At 36.9% G+C, this 15,368-nt stretch overlaps 5 protein-coding genes and 1 non-coding gene across 7 annotated transcripts; 1 reads left to right on the top strand and 5 right to left on the bottom strand.

The window, feature by feature from the left end:
- Positions 284–357, bottom strand: TRNAV-AAC. The gene has a single exon. It is a non-coding gene; the product is annotated as a tRNA-Val (tRNA).
- LOC104762607 (probable sphingolipid transporter spinster homolog 2) lies at positions 1,563–4,960 on the bottom strand. The gene is made up of 14 exons (XM_010485931.2): positions 4,780–4,960; positions 4,330–4,461; positions 4,029–4,130; positions 3,830–3,934; positions 3,666–3,741; positions 3,471–3,545; positions 3,276–3,378; positions 3,074–3,208; positions 2,892–2,984; positions 2,672–2,760; positions 2,432–2,551; positions 2,214–2,342; positions 1,984–2,062; positions 1,563–1,882 (listed from the first exon to the last, which is right to left on the bottom strand). Exons 1-14 carry the CDS (start codon positions 4,887–4,889, stop codon positions 1,785–1,787), a joined length of 1,446 nt encoding a protein of 481 aa, XP_010484233.1. The 5' UTR covers positions 4,890–4,960; the 3' UTR covers positions 1,563–1,784.
- Positions 5,590–6,432, top strand: LOC104763666 (pumilio homolog 18-like). Its single transcript, XM_010487012.1, has one exon. The coding sequence runs from the start codon at positions 5,590–5,592 to the stop codon at positions 6,430–6,432; it is 843 nt and encodes a 280-aa protein (XP_010485314.1).
- On the bottom strand, positions 6,720–7,530 carry LOC104762606. The gene has a single exon (XM_010485930.1). It carries the CDS (start codon positions 7,411–7,413, stop codon positions 6,862–6,864), a length of 552 nt encoding a protein of 183 aa, XP_010484232.1. The 5' UTR covers positions 7,414–7,530; the 3' UTR covers positions 6,720–6,861.
- Positions 7,617–9,574, bottom strand: LOC104762604 (protein trichome birefringence-like 12). Of its 2 annotated transcripts, none has more exons than XM_010485928.2 (4): positions 9,014–9,574; positions 8,609–8,746; positions 8,268–8,517; positions 7,617–8,129 (listed from the first exon to the last, which is right to left on the bottom strand). In XM_010485928.2, exons 1-4 carry the CDS (start codon positions 9,565–9,567, stop codon positions 7,857–7,859), a joined length of 1,215 nt encoding a protein of 404 aa, XP_010484230.1. In that variant the 5' UTR covers positions 9,568–9,574; the 3' UTR covers positions 7,617–7,856. The 2 variants fall into 2 exon arrangements, with proteins under 2 accessions (XP_010484230.1, XP_010484231.1); XM_010485929.2 differs by having other exon boundaries at positions 7,949–8,106.
- Positions 10,372–11,381, bottom strand: LOC104763665 (F-box/FBD/LRR-repeat protein At4g26340-like). The gene has a single exon (XM_010487011.2). It carries the CDS (start codon positions 11,315–11,317, stop codon positions 10,685–10,687), a length of 633 nt encoding a protein of 210 aa, XP_010485313.2. The 5' UTR covers positions 11,318–11,381; the 3' UTR covers positions 10,372–10,684.

Raw genomic sequence — 15,368 nt, 5'->3', positions numbered from 1 at the left:
TGGACACAGACTGAGACAGATGAACAATAATGGGAAATTTATCTGATTATCAAAAATTAGGGTTACTGAAAAATAAAAGGCAGAGAGTTAGCTTATTGGGCTAGGCCTGTCAGAATGTCAATTAAGTCCAAGTTGTGCGGCGTTATCCTCTGTTTGAAAGAGGAGCAGGCAGGACCAAGAAAGATATTGCATCGGGCTACAAACAACTTCTTAAGTTGGATGAAACGGTATAGACCATGTCAAACCAAAAAAAAGGGCAGTCCCTTAAAAACAAAAAAGAAAATGGCTTCGCCCGGGTTCGAACCGGAGACCTTCAGTGTGTTAGACTGACGTGATAACCGACTACACCACGAAACCATTACGTTAGACCTCAACAAATTAGAAACTTTATTAGAAATATTGGTTGTATCTACTTGCCAGTACAGACTGTGTATGTATTGTAGGGATTTGTGCATCTTTGTATCCGTAACTGATCTCGATATGAAGAGGGTAATTAACTTCAGTATCTGTTCTGATTCAAAAGTTTTGGATACGGGAATAAAAAAAATGTAACTAAAAAGCAGTGTAATGTAATGAATCGTGGAAATCCCTAAAGAGTCCAGAGCTAAAATGGAGGTTGCTACTGATGAAGCTTTCACTCCTATTAAACAAGACACTAAGAAAGGGAAGCTCAGATATTATCCGTAAGAATAAAAAAAGAGTTGAACCAGTTTTTGGCATTGGCATCATCTTGTGATGATTTGAGTAGCTAACAGGATTTTCTTGTTTTTGGTTACATAGTTACAACATAAAATGGAACTATGGATTGTTTCCACAAACATGGGAAGATCCAACTCTGGCAAACTCTGAGGTTGAAGGTGCTTTTGGAGATAATGATCCTGGTAGGTTTATGGATTTCTGGATGGTTTTCATGCTCTGAGCTTAGCTTATTTTGGTTTCGTATCTGTTCTTTTGTAGTTGATGTTGTTGAGATTGGTGAAAGTCAAAGGAAGACTGGTGAGGTTCTAAAGGTGAAGCCTTTAGCTGCTTTGGCTATGATTGATGAAGGAGAGCTCGACTGGAAGATCGTTGCGATTTGATGTTGATGATGTCGAGATGCATTTCCCGGTATGATCTCAAAGAATCAAGAATTCATTTCTTAATGGACTTTTGTTTTCTGACTCGATATGTTGCTCTCCCTTTCAGGGTACTCTTACAGCTATCAGAGATTGGTTTAGAGACTACAAGATCCCAGATGGGAAGCTTGCTAACAAGTTTGGCCTTGGAAACAAACCAGCAAACAAAGTAATATCCTTATCGACTCTTTTCCTATTTGGTTTACAGATTCTAAAGAGCTTATTCTGGTTTTTGTGTTTATAGGATTACGCTTTGAAGATCATCCATGAGACGAATGAATCATGGGCTAAACTTCAAGAGATCAGTTTCTCCTGGAGAACTTTCACTTTTCTGAAACAGTTTCAAGATAATCTGAGTAATGTTCTCATCCTTGAGTGAAAACTTTTTCTTTCTTTTTTTTTGATGAAATTTGAACAATTGAGATGCTTTTTAGCTGATTGAACGAATGAGAAATAACATCAACATATCATATTTTATGTTCCTGAACTGAGTTGTGATTGAGACATATCAATGTGAATCTGAAAACTTACTAAACAACTACGTTTCTGTAGAGAGGAACAAGGTACATATATATATTTCATGCATATTTCTTTTGTACAAGTTTGATAAAAGAGATGAGAATATACCATAAAATTCTCAACAGTTACATTTGAGGTTTCTTTTTGGTCTCATGCTACCTCAAGAAGAGGTGCAACGGTTGATTCTCTGGTCACAGCCTCAGGCTCGGAATCTTCGTTATATCGGTCCACACTATTCAGGAAAATGCCTGTAGAGTCACAAACGCAACAAATCATTATTCATTACTACCACATTAAACTAATACAAAAAAGTTGAATTTTGAGTTCCTAGTGTGGCTAAAAACCGAACCTATGGACCAAATTGCAGCAGCTGGAAAGAGAACGAATGTAAGAACAAGAGCAGTTACTCTCCAATTGTTCACATGGTCCTGCATGAGGCAAAATGAGAACATAGAGAAGTCGGATACAGTGATGGTTCAAACTAATCTAGATGAAAAATTGCATTCATCTGAAGCTTAATTTGATTAAGACACTGGATTTGTGAATCAAGATTTTGTAGATATAACTAAGAAACCAAACCTGAAGAACTCCGACGAGTGGTGAGGAAGGTACATCTCCAAAGATATGGATAGAGACAGTAGACATCGCCATTGCTAGTGGTCTCAAACTTGGTTTGACACAATGGAGAACTACGAAATTCACAGGACCCTATACAACATGAAATAAATCAGAAGAAATAGAATTTGTATAACATAACAGAATCAAGTAAGTTTATGAATGGTGGAAACCGAGATTACCTGTGTGGCAAAGATGAGAAGTTCACCAATAGCAAAAAAAGCTAAAAATGCATACAAGCTCTTGAAACAGAAAGCAGAAAAGCAAAATAGTGCTCCTATAAATGTTGAAACTGAAAGAAGCTGCAAAATACAGAAATAGGCGATCAAGTACTAGTTTTCCAAGATCATAAGTGGTAGAATTTATGTTCGGAATGTGGAATCTATGTGAGGATAATTTGTCTTTCAAGTTAAGGATCTTACCTTGAAAGCATTTGAAATTGTAGCATCCATGTAATCTAGAATCACTCCTCCTGATAATGTGCCAACGATTCCGCATATAACTGTANATCATATATGTTTCATGCACATTTCTTTTGTACAAGTTTGATAAAAAAAAGATGAGAATATACCATAAAATTCTCAACAGTTACATTTGAGGGTTCTCATGCTACCTCAAGAAGAGGTGCAACGGTTGATTCTTCTCTGGTCACGACATCAGGCTCGGNTATGTTATAACCAGCCTTTGGCCCCCAATATGAATATGCACCTAAAACAAAGTTGTAAGCAATATACCCTGCGAAAAAGAAAGAAACAGTTACAGGTAATCGATAAATCATACAATGACAAATATACTTTTAACACACGAGAAGGAAAAATGGTTACCAAGAATGTTTGTAACATAAACCTTATCAACCAAAAGCAATTTCAAATCTTTCAGGACAGATGAAAACCCATAGCTGACTGGCAAGACGTTTAAGTTATCTGTCCGGGTTTTCCCTGTATCATCTGGAGCGAAACCTGAAGATACAAGTTACATTAGAAATAGCCCAACTCCACAGGGACATAGGGTACTTCAAACACGCACCTTTCAAATGCAAGGGTTTGATAACAAAACCTAGAACAGCAAAAGGAAGCATAAGTATTGCTTCTCCCCAAAATGCTGCACGCCAAGGAAGGACATTCCCCACCTACAAGAAAACAGAAAGAGATCACTGAAAGGCGGTGTAAACCCGAACCATATAATCAGAAAATCATGACATGAATAACAAAAATGACTCACCAGTCCACCATATACATAGCCAAAAGCATAGCCTGCCGGAATGCACATGTAGAATAAAGCAAGCCACGCTGATTTCTGGTTCAAACAAAAACAAAAGTGCCTTGTGAATAATCAGATTCCTTCCTATAGAAAATTAATTACCATCCTTCCCTAAACCATGGATCGAGAGAGAAAATATAGTCCAGAAGCAACTACCTGATCATGTGGAGCATTATCGTCGATATATGGGGCAGCGAGACTGACAAATGATGCCTCACCAACACCAACAAACCTGAATAAGGTGTAAAATGGAGATGAAGATGATTTTGGAAATGTAATATGAAAGAAATAGATGAAAAGCTAATAGAAACTACACCTACATGCGACAGATTGTGATGGACCAAAAATCAAACGAAAGACCGCAGCCAAGCACAGCGAGAGTCCAGATGGATAATCCAACCCCGATAAGTCTAAACGGATTAACACTGGAACACATAACAGAAAGATAATGAAATGTAGATGCAAATTCAATAAAATTGGTGCCTTTGCACTCAGAAGTTTGGGGAATCCAGTTCACACCTCTTTGCTAGTGAAGCAAATATAGGAGAGGCTACAAGAAGCCCAACCATGAAAGCAGATGACAGAACTCCATCTTCAAAATTGCTCAAGTTGAAATCCCCCCTGTGAAGTACAACCATGGGCATTATGACTAACAACAAAGAAAACCCAATACCAATATTCTCAGATGATCATATGTTTTCACAAAATATGGATAGATGATCAGCTCCCGTACCACCTCTAGCTTAAATTAAAGTTTGATTAAAGTCACATACTATAATTTGAACAGTAGTAATGGATAGCAAACAAAAGGGGAACTTACTGAATTCCGGTGCCAGATGAACATGTACCAGTTGAGGTGCAAGTACCACGACTCCCATTGATACCATTACTTGCTATAGCTCCTCGATCTATATAATTGATTAAGTTGACAACACAAAACACAACGAGAAGCCTGCCAGAGATAAACCACATAATAAGCACAAGAATTACAGAATACTAAATTTGACTATAAGCAAATTAAAACAAAAAAAAAAGATAAGACATTTTTTTTTGTTCATCACAAATGTTACAGAACTTCCTTAAATAGAACCAAAACCAATTAGACGACGATTTCAAGCGAAAACAGAATTGTTTTTCACACTACAGTACTCCATTCACACCATCAACTATAAAAGATTTCTTCTTTCAAACATATCGCCCAATTTTTGCGAAAAGTTAGGATATTTTTGGACCTGAGAAAACAAAATGCATACAATGGAGTAAAAATTACTTTTTGGGGGTAAACCATGAAGGCTCTGTGATCTGATCCTTGAGCGAATCTGAATCCCTCTCCATGATTCTAGGGTTTTTACCACGGTCACCTTCTCCGTCAACATCCATGGGAAATGGGATAAACTCCACCGTGGTTTTCTGAGAATTCCGAATTTTCGATATACCATGCGGAAGGGTATTCTTGTCAATAATTGTTTGAATTAATCAATAAGTGAACAAAACAAACAAAACAAAACAAAAAAAACAAGTCGGTTTTCGTAAGTTTTGTTTTTTCCTCTAATTTATTTGTTTTTCCATTAATTCAATAATTTCTTGTGTAAGTTTTGTTTTTCAATTTTATTTTATTTTTTTCTTGTAAACGATAAGTTTTAAATCTAAAGCGTAGTTTGGAATTCTTCAATGAAGATTTATTATTATCTTTGTTTCCTCAAAAAAAAAAAATTAACTAACGGCTGACTTGGATATTACTCCCACGTTCCCTCATTAAAAAAAAAAAAAAAAGATTTTCTCTAGTTGTTGATATTAATTTTTAAAAATTATCTAATGATGATAATCTCGATATAATTTCCTTTTCCTACAAAGAATCTCTCAAGTCAAATTCTAACAAGTAAAACACCTGATCATATAAATCAATCTCTACATTCATATTCTCCTAAAATCACACACCTAACCTAGTCATGGTAATCAATTCACTATTGTAACTTATTTTAACATACAGAACGATTCCAAACAAAATTCTCGTACGATGTCTAGACAAAACTATAATCTTCTACAGCTTCGCATGCGTTTACATACGTTACTCACATCCATGGAAGGAGAAGAAGGTCCCAAGGAGTTTAACGATATTATCTCTAGGAACAACGGAAACGAGCTTCGTAGGTTTGTGTCAATGTTAACGTCACAATCCGATTACTTTTTCGAGATTATAAATGATAGAGAAGGATCAAGACGCGTTAAGAGACTCTTGGGAAAATTTCAAGAGACGGACGAAATCTTATTGAACGCTATCGTGCATAGGTTCATTGATATTATGACTGGGAAATATAGCTATCTCGTTGCGTTAACCGCTTTCAGAGTCTCGAGGAGCTTGGTATTGGTTAGTCGCACTCTCCGTGACGCTCTTTACTTAGCGAGCGATGTAATCGGGTGTATCGCACTTAACCAAATGATAAACGCGTCAAACGGTATCTTCAGACATGCGTTACTTTACGAAGTAGCGGATAACGCTGATTGGCTAAGCATGGACGATTCAGGAAACTTTGTGGTACAACACGTGCTTAACTTGCGTGACTTGGAATGCACGGACCGTGTAGCGTTTCGGCTCTACGGTTACTACGTTGAGCTTTCGTCTGAGAAACGTGGTAGCTACATCGTGGAGCAGGTTCTTGAGTTTGGATCGTTGATAGCTCTAGATTTGGTCGTGAGTAATCTTATGGATTGTGGTGGATTCACGTTGTCGAGACTGGCTCGGCATGAGTTTGGGAATTATGTCGTGAAAAAGGCGTTGAGCGTCACGCGGCGGAAGGGCAGGGTTGATTTGTTTTTGGGTCTCGTTAGGATGTTGAAGTTGAGTCCTTTTCTTGATCTCTTGCGTATGTCTCAGCACGGAAGGAACATTGTGGCGATTCTCGATTCAACAACTATTATATAAATGTTCAAATTTTATATACTTTTGTTATAGCTAAAATATAGGGTTTGATCGATGTTTAAGGATCTTATGTGATACGATATGTTATATATGTTACACAACTAGTATGAATAAAATATCTTTATGCCTAGACCCCAAGTAGCTAGTGTATTTTGTTTCTCTTCTCTACTAACCAAAGACAAGAAGAGTGCTTGCAAAATATATCCCACTTACTGCTTTCTTGTCTCAAAATCATTCATTACCAATTAGCAATTCTCTCTGTTTTGTATATCACATAACAAAGATTTGGGTTTCACAAATCTACAAACATGTTGCAGTATCAGTCTTATTCTCAGGTCAAGACACAAATGTACTATGAAATGCCTTAACGAAACTGATCAGACAAACGAAACATAGACTATGAAAAAAACAGAACATTGAAGGAGATTCTTTCTACTCAAAACCAATGATTCTCTTCAATCCAGGAAACAACCCAGAAAACGAAGACATTGAAGAAGGAGAATCGATTGTTTTGTCAGAATCAAAACACTCGAGTTCAACCATTTCCTTAACAGATCTAACAGATAAAGGCTGAAAATCTCCAGCCCATTCATCCACAAACTCTCTAACAAGACTCAATCTCTCTTCTTCTTCAATCTTCCTCCATTTGATCCTCATCTCATCTTCTTTCAAACCCATATGCTTACAAAACTCTCCCCAAAGAATCTCACCGCTCTTCTTCATCGCTTCTCGTCTCTGTTCCGAGGCCGTGTTCGCCTTCCCGATTTCTCTAGCCAAATCTTTCGCAAGCTCCGAATCGCTCATAATCTTCTTCTTCCTCTTGGGCCTCCTTAGCCGCATGTTGCTGATGATTTCGTCGTCTTCATCGTCTCTCCTTGTGCACTGAATTCGGGTTACGGGCCGGGTCAACCTTTGCTGTTGATATTCGAGATTCCGAGAAAAGCAAGTCTTTTGGGGAAGAAGATGAAGTAATCTCAGCGACATCTTCTTCTGCTTCTTCCTTCTCTCTCTATCTCTCTCTTCTGCCCTCTGTGTCCCAAATCCTTAAATTTAGTATTTTTATCGTCTAATTTTATTCTCTTAAAGATTGAGCCTTTGGGACATCGACGTATTCCTTAGTTTTAAGTCCAAAGGTGGAACCTTTCGAGATATTAGAGCTTCTTTGCAGTTAGTTTCAACACCACCAATTAGGAAGATATTAACTTCATGGAAACAGTCATTTACAAGCAACTCTATGCAATTTAAATGTTTGTGCTTTGTGAAGGTGTGTCTTGAAATAAGGAACAAAGAAATCTTACTACAAAATTTCATCAAAATATGAATCATTTACAGTTCAAAAGGTGGAACCTTTCCGACGTTTGAGGTTTCAATATGCCCAAGCAAGTCTCTCTGTTCTCAGACTCTGACAGGGTCTTTCTTCACTCTGTTTAAAAGTTAGTGAGGATCAGTTCTGATAAGATATCGACCCATGTGTCCGGAACGCCAGGTAGGCACCAATGCATACAGTCTTGTCCCCATATTGCCACCGCGTCTTGCTTCCCTAACCAGATAGCTGGATGAGCATCTGCTCTGAATTCACTTAGATGGGTCAGATCAAGTAACTTTATCTTTTTGGTTTGCAACTCATTCTTGATGATTTGGTTAATCCTTCTTGCTTCTTTGTTCACTCCATTGTTCCTGGGATCAAACCACAAGTCAAGCTGTCTAGGTCTTAGCATCAGCATCATTTTTATATCAGAATGCAAATATATTCAATCAGTAAAGAATATTATCCGTCATCTTTCAGGAGAATCCAGAGAAAGAAGCAAGGACTAGCTCGGTTAAGCTCGTTGGCATACCTGGTTTTCTTCGAGTGGTTTCTCGAGTAAACAACTTCCATTCTGGTTCCAATCACCACCATAAAAGTGCCTTGGTGATTGCAAACGCCAGAACTTGAGGGTCTTTTCTGGTACTTCTCTTTGGATATAAGAAACCATATGTTGAAGAACTACTTCAAATCCTTGCAATATATCAAGAGGAGGATTTATCGGCTTTCCCTTTCGATAGAAGACTAGAGGTGTCTCTTTAGGAAACTTATCGTAACCCCACCTAAACCCAAAAACCACATCCAACTACTCTGAATAATTTCTCCACAAAGTTACAAGCATTATGCACAAAGTTAAGGAGATAATTAATTTACCAATGGCCAGAGTTAAAAATGAGAACATCATAGAAGCTAGTGACATTGATCCACTCATTTGCAGGAACGTCAACATCAACTCGATATGTTCCTTTCACTCCATCTTGATTGGCTTCCGCAGAGGACTTCGGCTGCCACCTTTTATCATATCAGTTTAGAAGAACTAAATTCAACATATAAAAAGAACACATACATTATGCTTTCAACTTTCAACTCTAAGAGCTTCATAATTCAGTAATGACCAGTAAACTGAAGAAGTAATCTGAATTTCCTCACAAGATTCTAAGACATTGTGCAAAAAACCACATATCAAGCCTACAATTTGGTAATCTAAAACCCAAAATCCTAAGACTGAATTCAATATCTAATCAAAAGAACTAATAATATACTAGATTTCAATCTTACTGATACTTAGAGAGGAGAACAGCTCTGTGATAAGCAACAGTGACATTGAACTTAGGGAAGTAAGCTCCACGCCAAGCTTTTTTCTTCTTCCACTTCACAGCACTCGGATCAGCCACTCTAAGTATACACAAGAACGAAACCAACAAGTTCTCATTCAGAGAATCCCCAACAAACCCAACATTCTTGTTCCTCATCATCGTTAGAAACCGGGTCGGGTCAATTCGACTCAACCCGCAACCATTAGGCACCCATCTCCATGAATTGATAACGTCCATGTTCTCTCGCTTGTTCCGTAAACAATTCCAAGCGTTTCTGTGGAAAGGACAAGTATCGTCGTACAACGGTTTCGGAGTTTCTGGATCGAAGACCCATCGGCCGGAGAAGAGATCGCACGGCGGAGGAGAGACGAGGTTCGAAGAAGCGATCGGACGGCGGAGAAGGAGTAAGGAATAGAAGAGGAGTAAGAGGAGAGAAAGGAGTAGAATACGTGGAAGAAGTGAGGATCGGAGCTTCGACGGCATCGTCGTGTAGATTCGTCTGGATCCCAACTCCATCGATTCACACGAAGAAGACACACGCGGCTAAACCGGTAATTTGTTCCGGTTCGGGTTGATATAAATAAATCCGGTTTATTTCCACTTCGGTTTTGGATTTGATTTTTACATCGGTTTAGGATTAAAATTGGGTTTATAGAAGCTTATTCGTTGGTGGTGTCGACTCCCTCGATCCCTTAAATCCTAAAGAAGCCCGACTCTTCTACTTCTTCAGTGTCTGAAGTTATTATGAAGCCTGTCTTTTCCGCTGCCCCCCCACCAACATCCTCCTGCTCCTAAGAGCGTGGCTGACGCTTCTTCTGGCTTCATTCCCAGTGCGTCTTCCGATATGGTCAAGCCTTACATAGGCTTGAAAGTTAACTACAATGCTCGTAAGGCTAACTCGTCTTACACTCCGAGCGCCCTCTTTATGGATTTCATTATCCATCACATGAATGAGCTGCTCGTTGGTAATTCCTACTTTCTGCGCGACTGCGCCGAGTATCACCCATACATCATCCGCCTTTACTTTGCCGTGTTGTTTTGGATTCAATGTCTTCGATGTGGGCAACACGCTCACGCTATTACTGCTTCTGCCCAACAGACGCTTCGTCAATTTCTAGACGACTTCCCTCTCGATACTTTGCCTATTGCTGGCCCTCTCCTTGCTTACTTCAAGAATCTGGCCTGCTCCCGGCGTCCATCCCCACCGAGAAGTACAACAAAACCGCCATGAAAGCTACACCGGCGTCCATCCGTCCATAGCCGCTGACAGAACGTAGTTATACCTCTGCCACCAAATTTTCCGGTACCGGAATTACAAACAAGTTGAATATCGTCCCGACCAATATCCACGAATTGTAGTTCACCGCGGTTGCAGGCATAATTGCGGTTGCTCCTAGAAGAACAGGGAGATTCACAAGTGGAATCCACGAACGTTTTGGGAACGCTTTGTGCAATGACCAAAGCTTAAGCAGGTAGGTGTCTTTGAATATGTTTCCTTTTATACAAAAATTTTTGTGAGCCTGCGATTTACATTTAGAATATTCTTAAACCTTTAAAGGACAACCAAAATAAGAGAGAGATAAAGAGAGTCAGTTTTGTCTTGCACTTGTTCTGCTGTTTCTTGTGTAATTTTTCAGTCGAAAAGAAGCTGACACGGAATTGAAGGCGTAGTCAGAGATACCAAGTCCTTGAGCATCTTATATTTGGCTTCAACATCATTGGATTGTGGCAAGAAAGTTGCAGTCTTCAAACGTGTAGCATTCCTTATGATGAAGTTCGCCACCTCTGAATCTCCTCGTCTGCCTTTGTTACCGATCCATGCGAAAGTTTCAAGACTGTCGGGAATAGAACTCGGCTGCTTCCAACAATCTGGAGTTTCTTCACTAGGAAAATGAAGCTCATGTTCATCAGTGAGTTTGAGAGATGCTAGTTTGGGAGAATTTTGGAGCATTTGAGTGAGAAGCTCCCACCAACCTTGCGCACATGTACTTAGCTCGAGATGAACAAGCCGATAGAAGCAGATGACCATACTAGGGACCTCTGAGTGTAGTGATACACATAAATAAAGGCGGCGGGTTGAAGCAAGAGCTCTCAGAAACCTGTGAGTAACTCCTTGAGTGATGTCAACATGCGCCTCGTTCAAATTGGGCATATTCTCAATTCGACGAGAGTCGTAGACAACATCATCGACAATCTTAAGGTACTCAAGGCGAGGGCATTCTATCATATATACACACCGCCCTTGCTCTTGTCTCTCGAGTCCCATAAATCTAAATGTCGTAAACAAGGCAAAGCGATAGTGATGTCTTCACCCTCGTGTTCTTCGTCTATCACAGCCGACATTCGAAGAAACTGAAGATTAGGACAGCCGTGTAAAAGCTTATGAAGACATGTGTAACCCATCATCTTAAGAGACAAACTCTTGAGAAACGGAAGGCTGCAAAAAACATCCGAAAAAAGGCAATTTGCGATCCTTAAGTCCTCTAATGTTTCACATGTGTATAGGCTACTCGGCAAATTGACTGGTGGCCCTGGCCGGATTATAACTATGAGCCGACGCATGCGGCGAGAAATCGCAGTATCGATCCATATCCCAACATCCACAGGGTGACACTTAGGACCAAGGTAGAGAACCAAACAATTTAGAATCGGCGACTTGTTTTTCATCAAAGTCCTGTAAGCAAACTCTGTGAAGCTCTTATAGTCGGCATCATCATTATGATACTTGAGATCATCGAGCTCAATCCTTGACACTAAACACCAAAGAGACTGCCACCTTTTCGAGACAAGCATTGTGGCCATGACGTCTTTTGTTGGAAGAAGCCACAGTAATCGCAATAGCAAGTCATCTGGAAGTAGACTGATCATGTCCATATCCGGAACTGCAAACCCAAATAAGAAGAAAAGATAAAGCCTTGCGAGAACGTATAAAGCCGATGTCGAGACAAGTAAGAAGAAAACCTTACAGGAATTGTTTGGAGATACGAATTTCCTTGTCACTCAAGGTATATATATACTAACCATGAATAACCCAGAAATTGTCGATGATAGATGCAGATTTGGACACGTATCAACAACATTGGAAAATTAATTATAAAAAAGATATGTTTCCAAATATTAATGTACATATTTAAGGAAATAAGGAAAACTAACTAAATACAGAAAACAAAATTTGTGAAATTTTATTACTTGTTTAGTTTTTTATAAATGTTTTTGTTATTTTTTTATTATTATAAAAACTAATTAAAATATATATTAGATATAATTTACCTTTTTAAGATAAAAATTTTAGTTATACTCCAATAAATTAAATTGCATAAAATTAAAATTTATTTAATAATTGGAATAAACAATTAAATTGTAATCTAGTAATTTCTTTTAATGTCAAGTCTATTGCCTGAAGGAAGGAAGACAAAAAATTATTTTGTTGTAATCTAGTAATTTTTTATTATTATAAAATTTATTTTAATTTCTCATATCATAACCATCACTAAAAAAAATTAACCCCATTTATTATGTAAATGTGTTTTGTAACAAATGATATTTAAACTGAACAAATGCTGTGCAAAAATTATATAAAGTATATGAATTCAATATAACGACTTCAAACGATCCCATGGTGACCAAAACGCATAGTAGTTGAATAGCAAGATTCCGTAACAAGTCATGACTTAGTTATGATATACCATAACTAGTTATGATAGTTAAAGATTAGTCACTAAATTATTAAGATTACATGTATTCAGGATCTAGATTAGTCAGTCGATATAGTAATCGGATAGCTAAGATTCCGTAACACTTATTTAGGATACCATATTAGTGATTGAATGGTTTGTTCAGATTATGTTAAGATTAATCTTAAGATTAATGTTATGTTATGTTAGTGGTTATGTTACGCTAAGATTATGTTATATTAGTGATAATGTTATACCATATCAGTGATTATGTTATGTTAAGATTAATTTTCAATTCATTTACTAATAGATTACAAGAGAACAGACAAGGAGAAAGTGAAGGAGAGTTGAGAAGATGGATATTGACAAAGAGGGAGTGACTATGGACACATACATAGCTGATGCAAGCAAGCAAAAGAATCAAAGACCTCGAGTACCCCTAAAACTAAAGATACTGTTCATCCAAAAACTCTTATCTGTCTCATCCATCAAACTCTCATTGGATGTTATTAGAAAGACAACACACCAAATATATATAAAAAAAACAAGACAAGTCCATGTGATATATGCATTAATCAAATGTATTTCTATATGTTTGCTTTTCGTATACCAAAATCAAACTCTGTTTTTAAAAATTTTGGTTACGCAAGCTTTCAAAATCCAACCAATGGTCCCTTACGAAGTCCACATTTATAGCTTTACCAGCCTGATCTTGATATGTGGTATATGATATGTAGAATTCCACACCAAATGGTTTAGGCCAACAACATATATGAAATCATCTCCTGTTTAGAAAAACATTGTGTAGATAAGTTTTAAGACCCGTGTGGGATGGTATTTTCTACAAATAGACTTACCTTCTGTCACTGCACTATGAAATATAGCTATATATATATAATTATGAGATATAACTATATGTATAAAAAAATAAATGAAAAGCAAAACCATGAAAATCTCTCAGTCAATCCCCTTGCCCAATGATCTGAGTCCCAACCCCAGTGTGCTTTTCCCAGTTTGAAACCTTCGAGTTCCTTTATAAAAATCATTCGAAACCTTTGGATCCTCTCTCAAACACCGAATTTTCTCTCTATTTTGTCAAAAGTTCCTTTTACCATTTTATCTATTGTCGGTAAATTCATTAATTTGTGTTCACAAAATATTTTTTTACTGCTGTCGTCTTACTCTCGAATTGGAATATAGTACCCTGCAGTCTGATCCTAGGATATATTATATATTCTACATCTAAAAACTTACGGCTCCACAACTATTTTGTAGAAGAACATAACAGTTTACACTTTCTAAGCTGCCTCTCCGAGAAGAGATAAAAAACAATCTTTATAAAAATCAATCCTTAAAAAAAAAGTAACCGAACAAAAGTAAGTAGACTTAATAAAAGGACAAAGAATTGAAGGTTATCACTTCTACATAATTGATAACTTATGCGCACATATATTTGTAGTTTAACTATACAGGATACACACACAACACCATATACATACATGCATTTTTAGTGAACTATGGGATCATTGTCATATTGAGAGAGAGATAGAGATAGAGAGAGAGAGAAGAGAGTATGGATTGCGTCAGGGTGACAAGGCATCAAGGGACAAGGCACAAGCTTTCTGGAGGAAGTGAACTCGAAAATCTATTCTCGTATATTGGTATTGGTTATTGTATATCTCACTACTTCACCATCTTATATATGTGTGTTTATTGGTTATTATGTAGATAGGTTTACTACATATTGTTTTCGTTGAATATAATCCCGTTTTATAATATGACAATGTAATCTGTGAGATGATTGATTATATATGAAAACTGCAAAACCTTGAGGAAGTTAGAAAATCAATCCTGAACTATATACACTGATCTAAATATTATATATGGATGCATCTCTTTCTACACTTAGATCTCATGTATGCAGGGGCGGGTGGGGCACGTGCCCCAGACTACTTTTTAAAAATTAACCATTAACATTATTTCACGTTGATCCTTTAGTTCATTTGGTAAATAGGCCCCCATGTGACATTAAATGGTCGTGAGTTCAAATCTCTTTTCCCCCTTTGTACTATTTATTTTTCTCTTTTTTTTGGGTTAATTTTATACTTGTTCTATGTCTTTGTTACCAATGCATTTGGGATCTTCTTTATTCTATTTAATTATCTTTCTTTAACAAAATTAAATGCTTTTATTTTTATTTAATTTTCCTATTTCCAGTTTATTTTTTAAAAAGTTAATTAGTATTTTTTGATGTATGATATACATATATATTAATTGAAAATTGATGGTAAAACCAGTTAATTAGTAACACTACAATTTATTATAATTTTTAAATTAATTTGTTATTTTAGGGTTTAATTTGTGTGATATGGTTAGATAAGTAATTTTAATTATTTTTTATAGTCAATAGTAAGTTTGTAATTGTGCATTTGTCTACTTATTTTTTTAAAAAATATTTTTCTTTACCAATAGAAAAATACTTATAAATTTTTGGCTAATTAAAGATGCAAAATATGCTTTCAAATTATCAAAAATATATATTATATTTAATATGTTTTATTATATAATTTTAATATTTTTATTATATATCATTTGTGCCTCATACAATATATTTTTCTAGATCGGCCACTGCATGTATGTATT

This window comes from Camelina sativa, chromosome 18, assembly GCF_000633955.1.
Source record: "Camelina sativa cultivar DH55 chromosome 18, Cs, whole genome shotgun sequence".
Classification (NCBI taxonomy): Eukaryota; Viridiplantae; Streptophyta; class Magnoliopsida; order Brassicales; family Brassicaceae; genus Camelina; species Camelina sativa.
Note: the sequence above shows the minus strand (reverse complement) of the source record. Positions and strands in the feature narration are given on the sequence as shown.